The sequence below is a fragment of the Macaca thibetana genome, chromosome 17 (genome assembly GCF_024542745.1).
Source record: "Macaca thibetana thibetana isolate TM-01 chromosome 17, ASM2454274v1, whole genome shotgun sequence".
Lineage (NCBI taxonomy): Eukaryota > Metazoa > Chordata > Mammalia > Primates > Cercopithecidae > Macaca > Macaca thibetana.
This window is the reverse complement of record NC_065594.1, coordinates 20,864,512-20,885,806: the sequence shown is the minus strand read 5'-3', so window position 1 is coordinate 20,885,806 and position 21,295 is coordinate 20,864,512. Positions and strand designations below refer to the sequence as shown.

General features: G+C 37.7%; 1 protein-coding gene across 8 annotated transcripts in view; it reads right to left on the bottom strand.

The window, feature by feature from the left end:
* Positions 1–2,768: 2,768 nt before the first annotated feature.
* Positions 2,769–21,295, bottom strand: part of DGKH (diacylglycerol kinase eta) — a 202,145-nt gene continuing 183,618 nt past the window's right edge. For 4 of the 8 annotated variants that reach the window (XM_050766170.1, XM_050766169.1, XM_050766175.1 and 1 more), the window contains 6 exons: positions 18,302–18,407; positions 17,255–17,347; positions 13,597–13,716; positions 13,148–13,256; positions 11,549–11,679; positions 2,769–3,886 (listed from right to left, as the gene is read on the bottom strand). In XM_050766170.1, the coding sequence (XP_050622127.1) occupies positions 3,797–3,886; positions 11,549–11,679; positions 13,148–13,256; positions 13,597–13,716; positions 17,255–17,347; positions 18,302–18,407 (649 nt within the window). In that variant the 3' untranslated portion in view covers positions 2,769–3,796. The other 4 variants (XM_050766171.1, XM_050766177.1, XM_050766172.1 and 1 more) reach the window with 3 other exon arrangements.

Sequence of the window (21,295 nt, the reverse complement as noted above, 5' to 3'; positions counted from 1 at the left end):
GACAGGGTCTCACTATGTTGCCCAGTCTGGTCTCAAACTCCTGGCCTCAAGCCATCCTCCCACCTCAGCCTCCCAAGTCACTGGGATTACAGGCGTGTGCCACTGTGCCTGGCTTAATGAAATTCCATTTAAATTTAGATAGCCACATGTAGCTAAAATATCAGATAGGATAGATCTAGATATTCATGGGTCATTTCTTGTCAGTAAGAACAATATACATCACAGCCCCAAATGATCTAATCCATCAATTCATTTAGATTATCTAGCAAGTATCCTTTTATATAATGCCAGCTGTAAAATTAGTGTCTTTAAATTGTTGTCTTCCTAACACTTAAATGACCCACCATGTATGCTTAAGCGAGAAATGAAAGGGGTCATTTTGTAGTGGATTAATTGATGGGGAAAGGAAAGCAGAAAGCAGTGAGAATTTTAGCAACCATGACTGCATTGGGCATTGCGAAAATGAAGAGCCAGAATGTAGGAAAGAAACTCAGAAAGGGAGGTGAAGAGACCCTAAAGAGAAATACTGCATACTCAGGAATTTTATTTAGGTCTGATTCTGTCCCTTTACCTCCTTTAAAAGCAAGTTCTTCCTCAGGAAATGGAACTGAAAGAAAATATATTCTGGCTGACGCTCTCCCTTTCCCTGACCTCCCACCAGCCCCCATCCTCCAGGTGAAGGAGAGCCTATCCGGGAGAAGAGCTGACAATTCCAGCCATTACAGTCACTGCAGTCAGGTGCAGGTGGGAACTTCTGACCCCAGCTCATGCATGGATCAAAGCATAGAGGCCCCATCCCACCCCCCAAAGCTGTGATCCGATCCCGTGGAGAAGCTCTTCCCTACTACTTTTTTTTTTTTTTTTTTTTTGGTAATCGCATCTACTACAAGAAGAGGAATTATTTATGATACTGACAGGGGCCTAAGGAGACTCTGAAGACCCCCTCCTGGAAACAGGTGTCAGTGAAGTCATTTGGGCCTTGCACAGCCATGCAGAGACAAAGCATATAGAGAAAATTGCTCTCATTTAACAAAAAGTATATCCAAATTGTCATTTTATAGAATTTCCCCCATCCAAAGCCATTTGCAGGAAAATTCTGGCTAATTAAGGATTCCATTAAGAGACTCAGGCTCTACCAACTGAGCCAGCCAGAAATGTACTGTAGGATTCCATTAACTGAGACTTTACAGCATATACAAAAGATGTTACCTGCGAGTGAAAAGACCACCAAACAAACCAACAAAATTCAATCCTTCACATCACACTCTTAAATTTGGGACACGTCATAAGCTAGACTCTTTTCTATTAGCAAAGGGGGATGAGGGGTGAAAATCAATATAGCTATTTATATTAATACATTCTTTATGCTAGAGTTCTTCCCCTTCTTGCCCTCACTTTTCCTTTTTTTAGTAGAGATGGACAGAGATCTGTAATGTCAGAGAGTAGAGATGGACAGAGATCTGTAATGTCAGAGAGTTCTGGGAACCTGGTACCTCTGTTAGGTTGCACAGGAAAGTGTTTACAGAACAGCACTTAGGTGGGACTATCAGAGGGGCTGAAAAAGGAGACCTCTGACTTCATAAGTGCAGATATAATTAGAAAAACTGAGTAATTCATGACTATTTTTTTTTTGAGATGGAGTCTTGCTCTGTCACCCAGGCTAGAGAGCAGTGGTGTGATATCAGCTCACTGCAATCTCCATCTCCTGGGTTCAAGCAATTCTCCTGCCTCAGCCTCCTGAGTAGCTGGGATTACAGGTGCCCACCACCACACCCGGCTATTTTTTGTATTTTCAGTAGAGATGGGGTTTCACTATACTGGTCAGGCTGGTCTTGCACTCCTGACCTCAGATTATCTACCCACCTCAGCCTCCCAAAGTGGTGGGATTACATGCATGAGCCACAGCGCCCAGTCTCATGACTCTTTTTAAACTACTTGATATAACTGTCTTTGGAAAATTTCCATTTATTTACAACTTAGGTAAAATATATAGTCAGACATACTTGGTCAGGAATCCCTCAGGGTCATTTATTTTAAAGACATCAAAATTTTGTGATTTTTACTAGTAGTTAAATACCCAAGTTATAAACAAGAGTAAAGTGTCAAACAGTTAAACTCCTTTGATATAATTAAATAATATGCCTGACAATAGTTCATTTTAAATGCTCGCCTATTAGTATTTCTCTTTAAACACTGGGAAATAATTGTCTAGAAAATTATCAGTGATGCTATATCACAAGATTATATGTATGTAGGTCTATATATACATATAAATGTATATGTGTATGTATATATACACACACATATATGTGTATATGTATATATCTGTGTGTGCATATATCTATTAAGAACCTAGCAGGCTGCTTCATAAAAATTATCACCACTGAGTCAGTACCCTGTTTATTTCTCTTATATACAATATTTTAAAATATTATAATTAATGTTTTGGTATATAATGGCTAAAGAAAGCTTATTTAAGGATATTTTTGTGACTTTTTGATATGTATGCCTTTGGCTTTCAAAGATTTGACCAGTGTAATGTTGACTTCTAATAAGCTACACTGAAGTAGAGTGGTTTAGAAAAAGGAAAATAATATCCACCTGACAGGAATTAAGAATTAAGTGAGATAATAATAACAATAACAAAAAGCCCTTAAGAAAAAATTTAAATCTCTTCTGTTGGAAAGTTTGTGTCAGAAGCCACTATAGAGAGTGGGTGAGTCTGGGTAATCTTTCAGTATATAAATCTCGGTTGGGACCTTAGGGAATTCCTGGATATCAACACTTCACTGTATCATAAATTCAAACAGAATATTAAATAATTATTAAATTGAAATTAAAAATTAGAAACGAAATGTGGACATTTTAGTTTGGAAAGCTGTAACAAGTTTTGTCAGGTAAGGGAGCAGGTAATTTTATGAAAATACCCAGAGAATTTTGTTAACGTGCACGCCTACTGCTTATGATAGATTGAAATAAAATTGACTTGCATACATGTATATCATTGTTGATTATGGCACAGACACACATTCACAAAGTCTTAGGTACAGAATATTTACGCAAAATTCCACATTAAAAAACAGAAAAGTGCAGTGCCCTTAGCCAACAAAAATATACTTTAGTAATAAATTAAATCCCATTAACATTAAAATTGACATGAAAGCTATTTAAAGTGTTACAATATTAGATGTGACATGCAAGAAAAAGAAAGACATTTCAGGCAGGAACATCGTGCATTAAGATTTGCATTCATTCATAGTATTGGGCAAGTTTTCAACATATTCTTGACCACTAAGCACTAGGAGTTGGAGGTGATACCAATCTACATTCAAAACACAACTTAATTTATATTTTAGTCTCCTAACCTACTGATTTTAAGAAAATGGCCAATGCCTCCAATAATGAAACCCAGGAAGTTTTAACCACATATTGTTATGCAGTTGCACAGTAGGAACATTCCATCAGACCAGATCTATGGAAAGTAAACATTTTGCAATTCCACCTTTTAGACAATGCAATCGTCTCAGATTCCTCCTACCTTATTACTGTTGTCAATATATTTGAACATGTCAGGTTTGCACAAAAAGAAAATGGCTTTGTGGAATGTATTTTTTGGCACAAAAATATTCTCTAATACCTCAAATCAAAATTTCACCCACAGCAAAATATCAAGCCATAGAGGTGCTTCAGTGGTGCTTACTTATCTACGCAGAAAACTACAAGAACCACCACTTGCTTCCAAGGACTTTGTATTAAGTGGCAATAACTTCTCTTCCAAAGAATAGCACTAATATGATTACACCTCTGACTGTGGAGTGCTCCTTCCAAGCTCTTTAATTCCCTGGAGAATTCGCTTCACATGGCCCACCTTCGGTATCCCCAGGTCCTAAAATAAAAGAACAGAAAAAGGTAGAAATAATTAAAAATGAAAGAAAAAAGGCAGAAAGAAAATTTTAAAAATGAAAGAAAAGAAAAAAGTGTATTGATAATAGAAAACTGGGGATTAAATATTTAACCAGTAAAAAACATAATTAGCATTCAGTTCATTCATTTTAGTTTATATTCAGTGATTCGGTAAGTGAAAGGTAGAAAAATAAGTTTATAAAACAAAAATAACCTGACACTGAAGAATTCCCAACTGGTACAAAAAAAAAAATCACATTCTACATAAACTCTTAACTATGACATTCTTGTAATTATACACAGTGGCTTTTGACTTCAAGAGTCAAAACCTAAATTTTCTTTCTTCTTTTCTTTCCTTTCTTCTCTCTCTCTCCTCTCTCTCTCTCCTCTCTCTCTCTCTCCTCTCTCTCTCTCTCTCTTTCTTTCTTTTCCCCCCCTCTCTTCTCTCTGTCCTCTTAGAAAGGCTCTTTTGGGATCTCTGAGAAAAAAATGATGTGGGACAGCAGGGCACCCACAATTAGTTCTAAGACAACATTTCTTGCGCTAAAATATTAAATTTAAAAGTGAGACCTAATTCTAGAGAAAGATACCAGTACCTGCTAAATAAATTTGGACTCTATATGCATTTGCAGTTGCATTACAAGTCTTTGTTTGAGAGGAATATTTAATTTAAATAGTCTTTATACTTTGTAATGTATGTGTGTAAAAAATCACATAATTATCTGTTAGTTGATGCTTTCCCTCAAAACACTATTGGCTCTTTTCTCTCAAAATTATTATTCTTGTTTCTTAAAGAAACTTCTTCCTATAAGTGCCAAGAATTCAATATTTAACTTTCAGAAATAGATGATGACTGCAGAGTGTGCACAGCAAGTACTTTGCAAATATCTGTTGCAGAAATAAATTAAAACTAACCAAGGGTGAATAACCGCTAGTTATTCACTCTCTGAAAAACTAAAGCAAAGAATTACAGCCTCCAAATCCTAGTTTCTTTAAGTGAAAGGGCATAGTCAGTTTGCTAATATGTGAAGACAACTTCTTCAAAAAAAAAATTGAACTATTTGAAAATTATTAAAAAGATGACTCCCAAAATGGCCTAAAAAAAGCCAGGGTTATAAAATAACGTAACTTGTCTGAGAAGATAAAGATGCAACTATCCACCCTGTTTGGTAATTTATTTATTTTTCAACTTTTAAATGAAATAGATCAAACTGGTTTAAGTCTTCTGTCCTTGTCTCTCTCTTTCTCCCCTTTACCCTTTAAGAACTCTTGGAGTTCTTCAGCAGTAATGAATCCTTCTGGAAAATACTGTTTTCATAGCCAATGCTATTGTCAAACGAGATAATTTCAAGATATTTCATAGATATTTAACTGACTCAGAAAAATATCTTCTCCTATGACACAGGACATCCAAAATTAGTCCTAAGGCTACTATACATTTACTGAATATCTGCTAAAGTATCAAGCTTAAAAGCAAGGCCATACAAATGCTTGCTACCTAAATTTGAAATGTACATGCATTTACAGTCACATTTAGATTTTTTGAGTGGAATATTTAAATATCTTTACCTCTTTGTGAAAACATAGGTATCCAATTACAAAATATATTTAAATATTAAATATTTTATTTTAGGCCATAAATACATTGTATTCTCAAGACTAAATCTTCTTTGGGGGAGGTAGAATCTACTTAGAATTACTATTTGGGTATAAAATGAGAAGAATGTTTTCCATAGAGTTACAATAACTTACTAGCTATACTTTTTTAAAAATTAATTTTATTTAAGTTCCAGGATACATGTGCAGGAGGTGCAGGTTTGTTACATAGGTAAAAGTGTGCCATGCTGGTTTGCGGCACCTACCATCCCTTCACCTAGGTAGTAAGCCCCACATGCATTAGCTATTTATCCTGATGTTCTCCCCTCCCTCTGTGCTCCCAATAGGCCCCAGTGTATGTTGTTCCCCTCCCTGTATCTATGTGTTCTCATTGTTGAGCTCCCACTTATAAGAACATGTGGTGTTTGGTTTTCTGTTCCTGTGTTAGTTTACTGAGGATAATGACTTCCAGCTCCATCCATGTTCCTGCAAAGGACATGATCCAGTTCCTTTTTATGGCTGCATAGTATTCCATGGTGTATATATACCACATTTTCTTGCTCCAGTCTACAATTTTTTTTTTTTTTTTTTTTTTTTTTTTTTTTTGAGACAGAGTCTCACACTGTTGCCCAGGCTGGAGTGCAATGGCGTGATCTCGGCTCACTGCAACCTCCGCTTCCCAGGTTCAAATGATTCTCCTGCCTCAGCCTTCCAAGTACCTGGGATTACAGGTGCCCGCCACCATGCCCGGCTAATTTTTTTTCTATTTTTAGTAGAGACGGGGTTTCACTATGTTACCCAGGCTGATCTCGAACACCTGACCTCGTGATCCACCTGCCCTGGCCTCCCAAAGTGCTGGGATTACAGGCATAAGCTACTGTGCCCGGCCTATCCAGTCTACCATTGATGGGCATTTGGGTTGATTCCATGTCTTTGCTATTGTGAATAGTGCTGCAACGAACATATGTGTGCCTGTATCTTTAAAATAGAATGATTTATATTCCTGTGGGTATATACCCAGTAATGGGATTGCTGGGTCAAATGGTATTTCTGGTTCTAGGTCTTTGAGGAATTGCCACACTGTTTTTTGTAATGATTGAACTAATTTACATTCCCACCAACAGTGTAAAAGCGTTCCTATTTCTCCACAGCCTCACCAGCATCTGTTGCTTCTTGACTTTTTAATAATTGCCATTCTGACTAGTGTGAGATGGTATCTCATTGTGGTTTTGATTTGCACTTCTCTAATAATCACTGATGTTGAACTTTTTTTTCTTATGTTTATTGGCCGCATGTCTTCTTTTGAGAAACGTCTGTTCATGTCCTTTGCTCACTTTTTAATGAGGGCTGTTTTTTCTTGTAAATTTGTTTAAGTTCCTTGTAGATTTTGGATATGAGACCTTTGTTCAGATGGATAGACTGCAAAAATTTTCTCCCAATCTGTAGGTTGTCTGTTCGCTCTGATGATAGTTTCTTTTGCTGTGCAGAAGCTCTTTAATTAGATCCCACTTGCCAATTTTGGCTTTTGTTGTAATTGCTTTTGACGTTTTAGTTTGAGTTCAATATTTTTATGCCTTCTAGGGTATAGGCTGTAATAAAGCTATGCTGTGACATTTGTTATATCTTTATTTTTATCACATATCATTATATATTAATATTTACCATATTCTTTTTTTTTTTTTTTTTTTGAGACAGAGTCTCACTCTCTCACTCAGGCTGGAGTGCAGTGGCATGATCTCGGCTCACTGCAACCTCTGCCTCCTGGGTTCAAGTGATCCTCCTGCCTCAGCCTCCTGAGTAGCTGGGACTATAGGCATGCACCACCACGTCCAGCTAATTTTTGTATTTTCAGTAGAGATGGGGTTTCACCATGTTGGCCAGGCTGGTCTTGAACTCTTGACCTCATGATCCACCTGCCTTGGCCTCCCAAAGTGCTGGGATTACAGAGATGAGTCACCATGCCTGGCCAATTTTTATCATATGAGTAGCTTTCTCTTTCCTTGGATAAACAGTCCAAATTTTGACAAAGCATGCTTTGTACATATTCAGTTATCCTTCCAGCCATACATACACAACTTTCCAAATAGAAAAAACAAAAAACCCTCACCATATGTTTACCATTCTCTTTGGTGTCTCTTCTTTCTCCTACTGTGTTCTAGCAGAGAAAATGATGCAATCAGTTTGTTTCCTTATCTGCTAAAGCACATTGGAAATACTTTCCTGGCTGGGCATGGTGGCTCACACCGGGAATCCCAGCATTTTGGGAAGTCAAGGCAGGCTGATTGCTTGAAGCCAGGAGTTCAAGACCAGCCTGGACAACATAGCAAGACCCTGTCTCTACAAAAAATAAAAGAAATTAGTTGGGTGTGGTGGCATGCACCTGTAGTCCTAGCTAATCAGGAGGTGAGGTGGGAGGATCACCTGAGCCCAGGAGGCTGAGGCTGCAGTGAGCCATGATTGCATTACTGCACTTCATCCTGGGTGACAGAATGAGTCTCTCTCTCTCTCTCTCTCTCTCTCTCTCTATATATATATATATATATATATATATATTTTTTTTTTTTTTTTCCTTTTCCCAACTTTAGACTGTCATGTCGCTACGTCTAGTTGTTTTGGTGATATGGGAGTAACACTTGAGCTAATCTCTGAGCAGGAGTTAACCAGGTGAAGGGTAGGGGAAGAAGCACAGCAAAAGAGAGTACATCCCTAAGGTGAGAAAAAGTATAGTATTTTTAAGCAACTGAAATAAGGCCCAGGGAGGAGCCAGAGACTTCACAGGAGGTCGAATACATAGGCAGGACCTTGTAGGCCTGCAAAAAGATGTGGGTTTTTATTCCCTAGAAATGGGCAGCTACTGAAAAGTTTTAAGCAGAAAAGTGTACACCTGATTGATGATGCTAAAATAACACTCTGTTTGCAATGTGGATAATGGACTGCAAAGACAAAGAGCGGCAGTGGAAAGACCAGTTAGGAAGCTATTGACCCTACACAAGCAAAACTGGACAGTAGCATGGAGCAGGATTGTGGACAGGAGATAAAGAGAAGTGAATGGAGATTAGAGTCAACATGACTTGGTGATGGGCTTGATGGGTTAGGGGAAGACTGACAAAAAAGAGGAAGGTGCTAAGTATGACCCTCATTTCTCTGCCTAGACTGCCTGAAGGGCCAGAGGTCTGATTTATAAAAGGCAGAGCACTGGAGAAGGGGCAGAACAGGAGTGCAATAGGAGCTCAAGAGTTGCTTTTGGACATGTTAAGACTGAAAATCTCTAACTTAAAGTTTCCATCAATGGATGACTGCATAAAGATAATGTGGCACATACATACACTGGAATATTATTCAGCCATAGAAAAGAATTTTTTAAAAAAGAATGAAAACATGTCTTTTGCAGCAACTTGGATGGAACTTGAGGTCATTATCTTAAATGAAACAAGAAGACACGGGAAGACAAACATTGCATGTTCTCACTCATTAGTGGGTGTTAAACAGGTATATACATGGACCTAGTGGAATGATAGACAATGGAGACTTGGAGGGGTAAGGGAGTAGGAGGGAGTGGATAAGAAATTGCTTATCGGGTACAATATATGTTATTCAGGTAATGGATTCCCTAAAAGCCCTGACTTAACCACTATGAAGGTAATAAAATTGCACTTGTATCCATATGTATATATTCATTTTTAGAGACAGAGTCTTGCTCTGTCGCCCAGACTGGAGTGCAGTGGCATGATCTCATATCACTGCAACTGCTGCCTTCTGGGTTCAAGCGAGTCTCCTGCCTCAGCCTCCTGAGTAGCTGAGACTACAGGAGAGTGCCACCATAGTTGGCTAGTTTTTTTGTAGTTTTAGTAGAGATGGGGTTTCATTGTGTTAGCCAGGATGATCTCGATCTCCTGACCTCGTGATCCACCCGCCTCAGCCTCCCAAAGTGCTGGGATTACAGGTGTGAGCCACCGTGCCCAGCTGTACCCACATATTTTTGTATAAATAAAAATAAATTAATTTTTAAAAAGCAAAAATAGAGATTGATATCCCTGTATAATACCTGAGTACCAAGCAGCCGGTTGGTGCTGTAATCCAAAAGTTCACAAATCAGGTCAGGCAGGGCTGAGAGAGAACCTGTGTGCCACTGACATATTCAAAAGTAGTACTGGAAGCAATGGAGTACCTAAGCAGTGAGTGATCCCTCACCAGCATTTAGAGGCTTCGGTCCGAAGGACTTGCCGCTGCTGACAGCTACAACCGCAGAGAACAAGGGGAGCTCTTCTCTAGCTTTATGGTTTTGTGCTATAGAAGACTCTTTCTGTGAAATGCTCCTGTTCTCATCCACCCTCCGACATCTTGTTTCAGACCCAATACAGTTTTTAAAATCATGTCAATACAAATTTCTAAAAGTTTTAAGACAGAGAATGTAATTTGCATTAAAAATAAAAACAAAACAGAACAAAAAAGTCCCACGAAAAGCAAAAGAATGTTTTCTAACATAATTCTTAACCATCTCCTTTCTATTCTTTTCTAACTTTGCCTTAGTGTATGTTCTTCCATTCTACACATTCATTCTGCTTCAATCATTGTGTGCCTACCTGTATATTTCTATAGGTTTGTATGTATATATATAACATGTATGCATATATGCATTTATGTATGTATATTTTTTATACATACACACAGTCTTTTCCTTGAACGTGTGCTTATTCACAGCAAATGCGATGCATGCTTCTAGAGGGCAGGTATCATGCAGAGAAGCTAGCATAATATATTAAACAGTCATTAATAAATATTGTTATCTGCCAAGGATATCAGAAGTTACACAAACATGTTGGCTATCATGATCCCCCCTACATTTACTTTTTTGTGGACTCATTTCAAGCTTGGAAGCCAACTTTTGCTTTATGAACTCTAATACTACATATTTTGCTATGTTCCAGATTTAGGACTCTCAATTAAGGTAATTAATTAATTACTTTATTTTATTATGGCTAAAGTTGTTTAGGTATAAGTGGTGCTCACCTTTTGATGTGCTAAAACTCTTTGTGAATCTGTTTAATACAGATCTTTATACTACCTATTATCTGTTCAAAGATTTTTGCTAACATATTTGTAGATAAAGGTGCAACAGTTCATTAATTTGTTAGGAGTTCTCTGTATTATGATAAAATTTAATGCATTTTAGAACTTGGTCTAGAGGAAAGGAATCACTCCAACAAATGTTACTACTTATTGGAAATTTAAAATGGCAGTATGTGGTAAGAAAATACAACATGACAAAATCCTACTTCTAAACCTTGGCCAGAGAGCCTACTTCAGCTGTTTCCACCACTACTGAGACTTCACCCAAAGAATAAAAGGGAAATGCTACAGATGGTGAAGGAATAATTTTCTCTCTCGTCATAAATAACCAATAGGCTCTGAGCTGTTTTCTAGCAAAAGCTAGGCAAAATTTTTACCTCATTTACTAAAGAAAAAAAATTCGTTTCGAGAATAATAGAATTTTAACAATATGTCATAGAAAGGAAATTTGAATTTCTCAGTCTGGTTATTCATGTGACCTAAAAAAGGCTGATTTAAAAACACAACAAATTGTAAGACTCTAAGTAGTCATTGCTGTAAGTCTCTCTTCTCATTCCATATATTAGAAAGGCTTTGTTATTGGTATTTTGAATTAATTTTTAGTTGTTAACCATATATTAGATTTTAGTCATTTTCAGCCAAATTATCACCTTCCATGCTGATGCAATAAAATGAGCTGATGGAAACATGATCCATTTGGAAATATTAGCACAGGAACAGTCATATCACTGGATGCAGAGAAAAATTACTAAGTTCATGCTAAGCTTTAGCTATAATAGAGTGATTCTGCCAGGAAAATACTGCTGACATGCTTGTTAAAAAGCATACAAGAAACTCAGACCACAGGACGGTGAATGTCAGATTACTACACATTTGCATAACATAAGCGAAGCTAAAAGCACATATCAGAAGAGGCACAGGAGAAAGGATTCCATTTTGCAATAAAATTTTCAAGAACAGAAGAGCACAAAGGAAATACCTTAAGATCTCGCCTTTCCAGATGCAAAAGTTCAGCCCCTCTGATGTCATGACGGATGAAGATATCTTTGTACTCTCCCAAATTGAGCAGATCCAGCCAAGCAGCAACTTCCTCTGTGCCCCATTTCTGAACTACCAAAGTTAAGAGCAAAACCCCCTTAATTTCTACATGCTCAATGCATTACAAAGCAAGGGTTGGCCAAAGAAGATGCAAAACAGAGTGCAGCGGCAGTGCTAGCAAAAGAAAGGTTAAAGGTGGTGTTTCAACAAAACCGTAGTTCCACTTTTTCCCATGCAAGTTATACACTATCAATACAACGATCCGACTATACAAAACCATCTGCTGCCGTGCACCCATGCTTAGCTTTAGTCCGATTTCCTCATTAAAGCCACCCAACCTATACAATATGCATACAAAATGTATTTCACATCATTAGGATCAATGGTGCAAGCTCTAAATAAGCTCTGATGATTTCCTTCAGACTGTATGAAAATGGCTATAGATTGAAATGAGCTACAAATGCTAATTACAATTTAAAATCTAATACGGAGTATTCAATTTTACACAAACTTTTCTGCTTAAGGTCTTGCTGATTTCAAGTGTAGTCTTGATTGATTCTCCTACTACTGATAACAATGGCAATCAATGTGCGGTTAAATCCCAATTTAATGTCACTTAAAAATTCCATAGCACTGTTTTCTGAGATTAGTTGGATTACGTTATTTTTTGGTGTGTATCATTCGCTTATACATTTTATTCAACACTGATTAGCTTAATAAAAGCCTACTTATTTGCTGTATTTGGTTTTTAAATGGCTTTCAATAGCTGCTTTATGAATATCAAAAATAAGGCTTTACATCATTTTTTAAAAGAGATAGTGCACTCAGAGGAATTTATAAACTTATTTGGTTATGAAAGGCAGCTACCATTGTACAAACAGAATTTGAAGGTGCTTTAGTACTAGCATACCTGTACATTTAAACTCTAAGGAAAAGTGAAAAAGGAACGAGAGAAATAGCAGCAAAGAGGGGGCTTAATCTCTGCTTGAGAATGCAAGTATCACAGCATACTGTCATTGTTGAGGGGTTGAAACAGTGTCCTCAAAACAGGAGAAAGGGAATATATAACTTTAGGTGGAAAATATATTCGGCAGGTTAAGTGAGTAAATGAAAGTTTCTATGTTCCATTTATCAAAGTAATCTAAAAACTGTACTTAAAAGAAGAAAAATTATACACTGATGCCTTGAATTGCTGTTGAGAAAGAACCATTTGAACAGAAATGCTGACATCCACTAAACAAAGTAGAAGCAAATTAGCAACCACTTCATTTTTTTGTGCTTCCTTACTAGAGATTCCCAGTGATAATCAGATATGTTTTAGTTATGAGAGGATTCTTTTATGGCAAAATTCATAAAGCATGAAATTCCCCATTTTAACCATTTTAAAGCATAGAATTCACTGACAGTTAGTATGTTCATCATATTGCACAAGGCTCAACCACCATCTAGCTCCAGAACATTTTCATGACCTCCATGATGTCACTTTAGTCAGTTCTTTTTTCATAATGTTATAGTTCCCCTTCCCACATGGACCACCTACCAGGCTGTGAACTTGTCTTCTGCTTCTGAACCTTTTCCTTTTTAAACTTTGGCACTATTCGAAATACGGTGCTTCTGTTGTTTCTTTTGGTGCAATCCATAGGAGGTTCCTGTTCAAATCGAGCAAGAAAATAATTTTTTCGGGATATGAAAAGGAGAAAAACCTACTCTGATAATAGGGATGACACAGGAATAAGTTATAAACACTAAACATTATAGAACAGTGATAACTTCTTCAAAAAAAGTTCATAATGTACTACTGAAAATGTCCCAATTCCCCTAAAATGCCTTTGTTCACATAAATGCCTTCTCTCATTTGTTCAAGAGCAGAACATTTGAAAACAGTATTCAAAATTCATTTTTGCCTAAATATCTCTTTTTCAAAGATGAGTTCAAATTCTCTAGTGATATGGTCTACATTTCTAGAGAAACAGGCTGAATTTTACATACCTCATCCTCATTTGGGTGTAAGATATAATAAAGCCAAGGAATCTCTGTCAATTTCTGTAATTCCACCTCCACAGAGTGTAAGGCATTGGATACCCGCTCTTCATGTGGCGATTCCAGCTGCTATTTACCAGAAACAAAACAAGCTGCTATTTACCAAAACAAAACAAGACTCGGTGGCCAGCCTCAAGTAGAATAAATCATTGTACTTTGACAGTGAACGGCCTCACTCCTTATTAAGCTAGTATTTTTTAAATTAAGGAATATTAAGGATAAATTCTTTTATATTGACTTCATTTTTAAAAATCTGAATAGATTTACTCTAATCATTACTTCCCAAAGATCATATGAGTAGCTAGTGTAACTTTAATAACTTCATAGAAGAAGTATTCTTTTGGTGTTTTTTTCCGTGTAAATGTCTTCTTTCCTATCTCCCTCCACGCTTTCCAAGCATTTATCTACCAATTCTTCCTGGTGGCATAAGTGTGCAGTCTTACTCTTCTACTTATTTGTGCCAAAAATCCTTCTGATTTAAATAGGTCACCAGGCTGGGCATGATAGCTCACGCCCATAATCCCAGCATTGGGAGGCCGATGTGGGTGGATCATTTGAGGTCAGGAGTTCGAAACCAACCAGGCCAACATGGTGAAACCCCGTCTCTACTAAAAATACAAAAATTAGCTGGGCATGGTGTTGGGTGCCTGTAATCCCAGCTCCTTAGGAGGCTGAGGCAGGAGAATTGTTTGAGCCCGGGAAGTGATGATTGCAGTGCGCAGAGATAGCACCACTGCACTCCAGCCTGGGTGACAGAGCCAGAGACTCTGACTCAAAAAAAAAAAAAAAAAAAAAAAAAAAAAGTCACCACATGAACACATAATACTTTTAAAACTGGTTAAAAACTTGTCATATAAAAAGAACTGCAGAAAAATCTCCTTGAAAATTTAAAGAATAAGCTTAAGGGAAAAAAACATGAATCTTAGAAAAATTTGTGATGAAAAATTGTTGTAAAAATTGGGGCAAAACAAAAAGCTCAATGGCTTATCATCTGAAACTGGGTTTGGATATTTTAAGGAGAATTTAACTGCTCACGCATTATCTGCATTAACTCATTGAAAGTAGGTATTAAAATGCACTTACAAGTTCAATAAATGAACAAAGATTAAATAAACATTCCTCTGCACAGAACTGGAAGGCAGTACATTGGATTCTACTCCTGGCCTTGTAATTAACTATGTAACCAAAAGAAGGTTAACTGACTTCAGAAGACTTTGTTTCTTCCTCTGGAAATAGCACAAGGTGATGATGATGATTATTATTTGAGACACAGTCTTGTTCTGTTGGCCAGGCTGGAAGTGCAATGGTGCAATCTCAGCTCACTGTAACCTTGGCCTTCTAGGTTCAAGCAATTCTCGTGCCTCAGCCACCAAAGTAGCTGGGATTACAGGCGCATACCACCAGGCTCGGCTAATTTTTGTATTTTTAGTAGAGATGGGGTCACCATGTTGGCCAGGCTGGTCTCAAACTCCTGGCCTACAATGAGCCGCCTGCCTCAGTCTCCCAAAGTGCCGGAAATACAAGCGTGAGCCACGGAGCCTGGCCGACTATTTTTGAGGTCTCTGCTAGCTAACCAATATATTTATAAACTACTTTAAAATTATAGAGTTCTTACAAATATGATTATAGAATTTTAGAACTAAAAGTTCAGAGATAATTATTACTGTTATGATGAACTGTTTTGTGTGTTTGTTTCCCCTTGTTATTCACGGTATCTACCACTTCTAGTAGTGATTAAAAATATGGAGATTTTTGGCTGGGCGCGGTGGTTCATGCCTGTAATCCCAGCACTCTGGGAGGCTGAGACAGGTGGATCACTTGAAGACAGGAGTTTGAGACCAGCCTGGCCAACATGGTGAAATTCTGTCTCTATTGAAAAGAAAAAAAAAAAAAAAGCCATGCGTGGTGGTGCACGACTATAGTCTCAGCTAATCTGCAGCTGGGAGAATCACTTGGAACCACTTGAGGTTGCAGTGAGCCGAGATTACGCCACTGCGGCAGAGTGCCTCCCTGTCTCAAAAAAAAAGGAGATTCTCTACCCTGTTGTGTTTAAAATTTATTAATTTTCTTTTAGTCTAAGAATATGTCTTATAAAACTTGTAAAATGGTTATCACAAATTCGTTCTGGCACTAAAATATAGAGTAAACCTTAGTTGCTCTCAAATACAATCAACTCCTTATTGTGATATCACTATTGTCAAAGGTTTTGGTAAAATTCACCAGTACACATTTTAAACCAAAATTCATATTTAACAATGAGAGAAAATTAAAAGTGGAGAAGGAAAGTCAGTCCATATTAACATAATACAAATAATAAATATTAGCAAGATAGCACTCAGCAGGTACTTTTCATGTAGAGAAAATAAGTACAGAATAAGTTATGCTTTTAGTTGTAAGAAATGATCTTCACAGGTCACTGGATTTCCTATAGGACTAGCAGAAGATTCTGGTTAAAAACAGTAGTGCCAAAAAAAGCCAAGAAGGGGTTCCATTGGTTTATCAAAAGAGACAACCAATGTTTCTTCGTAAAAGGTTTTCTTCATGGCCACAGTAGAGCCAGCCACCTCTTGTCCCTCTTGTCCCACCTCTTGTCAGTTTCCTTTGGAGGTAAGTAAGAACAATGGCCTTCATGCAGTCTTTCAGCTTCTCTTCTAAGAGCAAAGGATGTTCCAAAGGTGGCACTTTTCTGGACCATAGGCGAAAACAGAAACCCTAAGCTCGGGCACTTAATAGCAAGGCTGTGGGACGCACCTCCCATTCATTCACCCGCTGTGCCAGATACTGTGACTCTTAGTATCACTTTTATTTAGGTGTAGATTTGCCCAACCAAGAGAGAAAATTACTGTCAAAAGAAATATTTTAAGATCATCAACTACCAATTAAACAGAATTGTAAAAAGGAATAAAAAACAGCAAATGAATTAGGCCTTCCACACAGTGGTAACAGCATGTGGGAATGAGCCACAATCGAACTCTAGGTGGCGGCAAGAGCCAAGATGCTAGAATACTTGAAAATGGTGAGGTATTTGTAAAGAAAGGCTAACTAACAGGACACCCACAAGCTTCCAGCATTTATGCTTGAGATCCGTGGACTGTGGTGAGATTCAGATTTGGCCTAAACTTGATTTCCAGGACCAATCTGGATTAAACAAGGCAGAGTTTTTGAAATTTAGTTCTTGAAACACTGTGTCTAGAAAACGTCCTCTTTTAAGCAAACCTGGAGGACCATACCAATCACATTCAAATGTTAATTCGGGGAAAAAACTCCATGAGTTCCTCTACTTGTGTGCAGTAGTAAGTACCTGAGGAATGTCTACGACACTTTATAAAGCTCACGTCTCTCGAAGCTGAATGGGACAGAGCAGGGCTGCCTAAAAACAGGATGGCATATATGAGGGGAAATCTCCACTCCTGTTAGCCTGAATCATGAGTCCTAACTTCAGCCATATATTTTCTTGAAGACAAAGGCCAGGTGAAGAGGAGCTCTCAGGATGGAAGCCAGAAGGCTGCTTCTGCCTTAGAATCTGCCGAATGCCTGTTCCCCAATAAAGGTAAGACCCAGACATTTAATTCATCACTCTTATGTTATCAATCATTCTTCTCCTTACCAAAGGAACCCTGCCAACTAGCAAAGATTCTGTTTCATTATACAGCGCCTTCACATTGATGGCTATTTCAGTGGCAGTGTCTCTTGTAAGACTCTAGAAAAGAAGAATATCAAAGACATGTGATCTGTTTTAAAATAGGATTTCATTACCAGTAAATACTTTAAATTTTATTCTTATAATTTAAATTCACAGCACACATTTTTTTAATCTACCAAAATTCTATAATTGCAAAATTTCATACATTTGTTAGTATGACTATCTCATTATTACTATATTATAGAACCAAAAGAATGCACCAACTACAGTGAATACACTCAGGATCACATCTCCTACCTAATGAATATATGTATGCTAGTACCAGCATATACATATTTCCATTAAAAAGTTCAGTGAAATAAAACTTTTCCTCTCAGTAGCACTAACCATATTGCTGTTTAGACTATAATCTTGAGAACAAGTACTTAGTTGTATATTAATTTAAGTAACTTCAATCAAATAATAATAAAAAAAGCTATCAGTTTTCTCTACACTATAGCATTGTACCATGTATCACATTTTAATAGTTATATTCTATCAATTCTATTATTAACTTCTACATTAAAAATTTTACAGAAGTATCAATTTCCAATTTAGCAAAACAAAATGAAGTAGCAATAATTTCAGTGCACAACTTCAGAAATGAATGAACATCTCTAAGAAATGCACACTGATGATATCTAGGCTTGCCCTTTAACAAGGCACAGGGCAGAAGGTAAGGTAAAAGGAGTAAGAAAGGACGATAAAAGTTAAGAAAAGAGTGAAGGCAGATGAAAGGTGACAAGTGATTGAAAGTGGAAACATAAAAAATGAGAGAATTTAAGAGCAGGAATGAAAAAAATAACAGGAAAAGGAAAATAAACAGTTGGCCACAATTTTACTGCAAGTTTGTAGAGACTCATATAGACAACATAACTTTCTTTCGCAGGGCAGGGCATATTTTACGAATTAAAATACATGTGTAACACCCAAAAGAATCTGTGGAATGAGAATTTACCATTAGATCCTCACCTCCGGGCACCTTGGGTTGGCTTTATTCAGGGCATGAGAGCAGGCATTCACAGCATGGGCCAGTTCTTGCTCCAAAAGACAATGAATTGTGGCTGCATCACAGATCCTAAAAGCAAAAATGAAACAAATAAATAAAAAACTTTTCTGAGTATTGCTCATTTTTTTTTTGAAGTAAAGAAGTGTTAGGATAAAACAAGTAAGAAATATATGAAGATCAGTAAGGAAGAACATTTTTAATGGCTGCTCAATTATGAATGACACAGGTAGATCTACAAATCCAGACCCCACTGCAACAAAAAATATGAAATAAAAAAACTTGTATAAAAAGTTAGGCTTAAAATCAGAGGGAGACACACTGAAGTGCTATTTTGAAGAATGAAGTATAGCAGTACTTCATTTTGCAGTATCCTTGGAAAGTGAGAGGGATCACAAATATAAAGACTAGAAACTTCTCTTTCATTCATTGAAACTGCAAATGCAACAGATTAGGGAAGAGCATTACCGTATTTGTCATGGATACACAAAGTGATCACAAGCAGTATGTAAGTTAAAATCCATGGCCTTTAAATGTAGCTATGATTTATTATCTCCATATTATTGATGATGACATTGAGGCTCAGAGAGACGTGGTATGTATACAGAGCTAGTCAGCTGTACAGCAGGATCGGAATCTATGTCTATCTAACTCCAAGCCTGTTGTGCCATACTCCACTGGTATCTGAACCTCTAAGAATAGTCCTGAAAAGACCAAATTCTGGAAGGCACTAAGGCCAAGGACAAGAAAGGAGAAAAAGTTCCTCCAATTGCTAGACAATGATGTAAGCCTTGCAGATGAGCAAGAAGGCAGGGCTGTTCAAATGTTTTTTTGCTTCTGACAGCTTCATAGAAAAATATTTTCTATCTGGAAAGGGTAGAACAAGAAAAGGGACCGAAGCCCTATATAACTGAACCAAGAGTAAAGAAAAATAATTTAATTCTTAAGGATTATACAATGGATATCTGAGGTACAAAGAGGCTTACAAATGTCACCTCAGCACTACTATCAGCAACCCTGAGAAATCATGAAGAACGGGCTGTTTTTCAGAACAGAGATGGATAAAGGTTATTCCAATTTTCAGAGAAAGGGAAAGACATAAATCAACTTCAGATCAACATTTCTAATTGCCTACTGAATCTCCTAGGTATTTTTAATGTAATTTAAATTCTAAAGTCCAACATGGAACCCATCATTTTCCTTCTAACACCTACTCCTCTTCCTGAACCCTCTGACTCCATCAAAGGCACCCCACAATCATCCAGCCACTCATTAGAACATTAAGGTCAGCCTGTCTCCTAATTCATGCCCATTCACCAAATTTAAATCCTAAACTGTCTTTAATCTCACTTGTCCTTTCTATCTCTACTGCTTTAGTCTATCATTTTTTATAGGGACAACTTCTACAGCATCCTCAGTGTTCACCTTGCCCCAGCTTTGCTGTCTTCCCAAAAAACCCCTCCACACTACTTCTAGAACAGCCCAATAAAGATCTGGCTCCTCCTCACCTCTTCATCTACATTCCACACACTCTTGCATACACTGTGCCAACCTTTCAGTCACCCCAAACTCTCTGAGATTTCCTGAAAGTAGCATGCACTCACACTCCTCTGGGCCTCTTCCTAGGCTGGTTCCCATGCTTAAATTGCTCCTTTTCTTACTCTTCCCTCAAGACTCAGTTGAAAGGTCACTTCTTCCAGGCAGCCCTCCTTCACTACCTCTGACCTCCTCTGTGTATCTAGAGAGTCCACTGTGTGCCTCATGTCAACACTTTGGCCACATTTCTCCCTCCTACGAATCTGTGAGCCAATTAAGTAGTGCTGTCAAATAATCATCTTGTATCTCCAGCCTAAAACAGTGCTTGGCCCACAGAAGAGGCTCAAAAATGGAATATGTTTGCATAGTCAATGAATAAATTCTGAAAATAGACAAGTAAGCCTGATTTCATCTGCAAAATTTAAAAACAGATGGGGAGCCAAACTGTGTTGACCAGAAGCAAGCCTAGTCAACCTCTGCTTCCTTTTTACGATAAGATTATTTGGATGGTTCACAGGATGAGAACATGGAAGTGTATTTTGGTTTCCAAAAAACGCTGTAAATTAGAGGCCACAGAAGTTGTCTGTAGTATCTAAAAGAGATGTGTTTACTCTAAAACTAACAACCCTATGGATAAGAAGCTGAGATGTAAAATAATGCAGGTGTGTGGGTATAGCTGAGTAAATATTCATTTTCTCTTCCCTTTCTTCTGAGTTGCCCAGTATTTTGCAGTAGTAAGACTTGATTCTAATTCTGATTGTTGATCTAGCAGTAGGGGATGTATGCCTTTTCTCTTCTGTCTCTAACATCTCGTACATTCTAGCTATCTAATAAATATTAGAAGAGTAGAGTAAGGAATGGGAGGGGAGTAGATGGCAAATAGTAGAGAGGAGGAAAGATGTGAGTTAGCCCCTGAAACCACTGAGCTTTGCTTTCCTTCTTTTCTTTTTCAACATTTTTATCAGTGACCAGATGAAGATGTGGGAAGAATCTAAAGTTACTGTGCACAGAGCACTCAATATGCCAGACATGATGTGTGATGTCAGTTGGCTGTGTCCCCACCCAAATCTCATCTTGCATTGTAGCTCCCATAATCCCTATATGTCGGTGGAGAGACCAGTGGGAGGTAACTGAATAATGGGGGTGAGATTTTTCTGTACTGTTCTCGTGATAGTGACTAAGTCTCACAAGATCTGATGGCTCTATAAAGGGCAGTTCCCTTGCACACACACTCTTGCCTGCTGCCATGTAAGACGTGCCTTTGCTCCTCCTTTGCCTGCTGCCATGATTATAAGGCCTCCCCAGACATGTGCAACTGTGAGTCTATTACACCTCTTTTTATTTTTTCTTTTTTTGGAGACGGAGTCTCACTCTGTCATCCAGGCTGCAGTGCAGTGGCATGATCTTGGCTCACTGCAACTTCC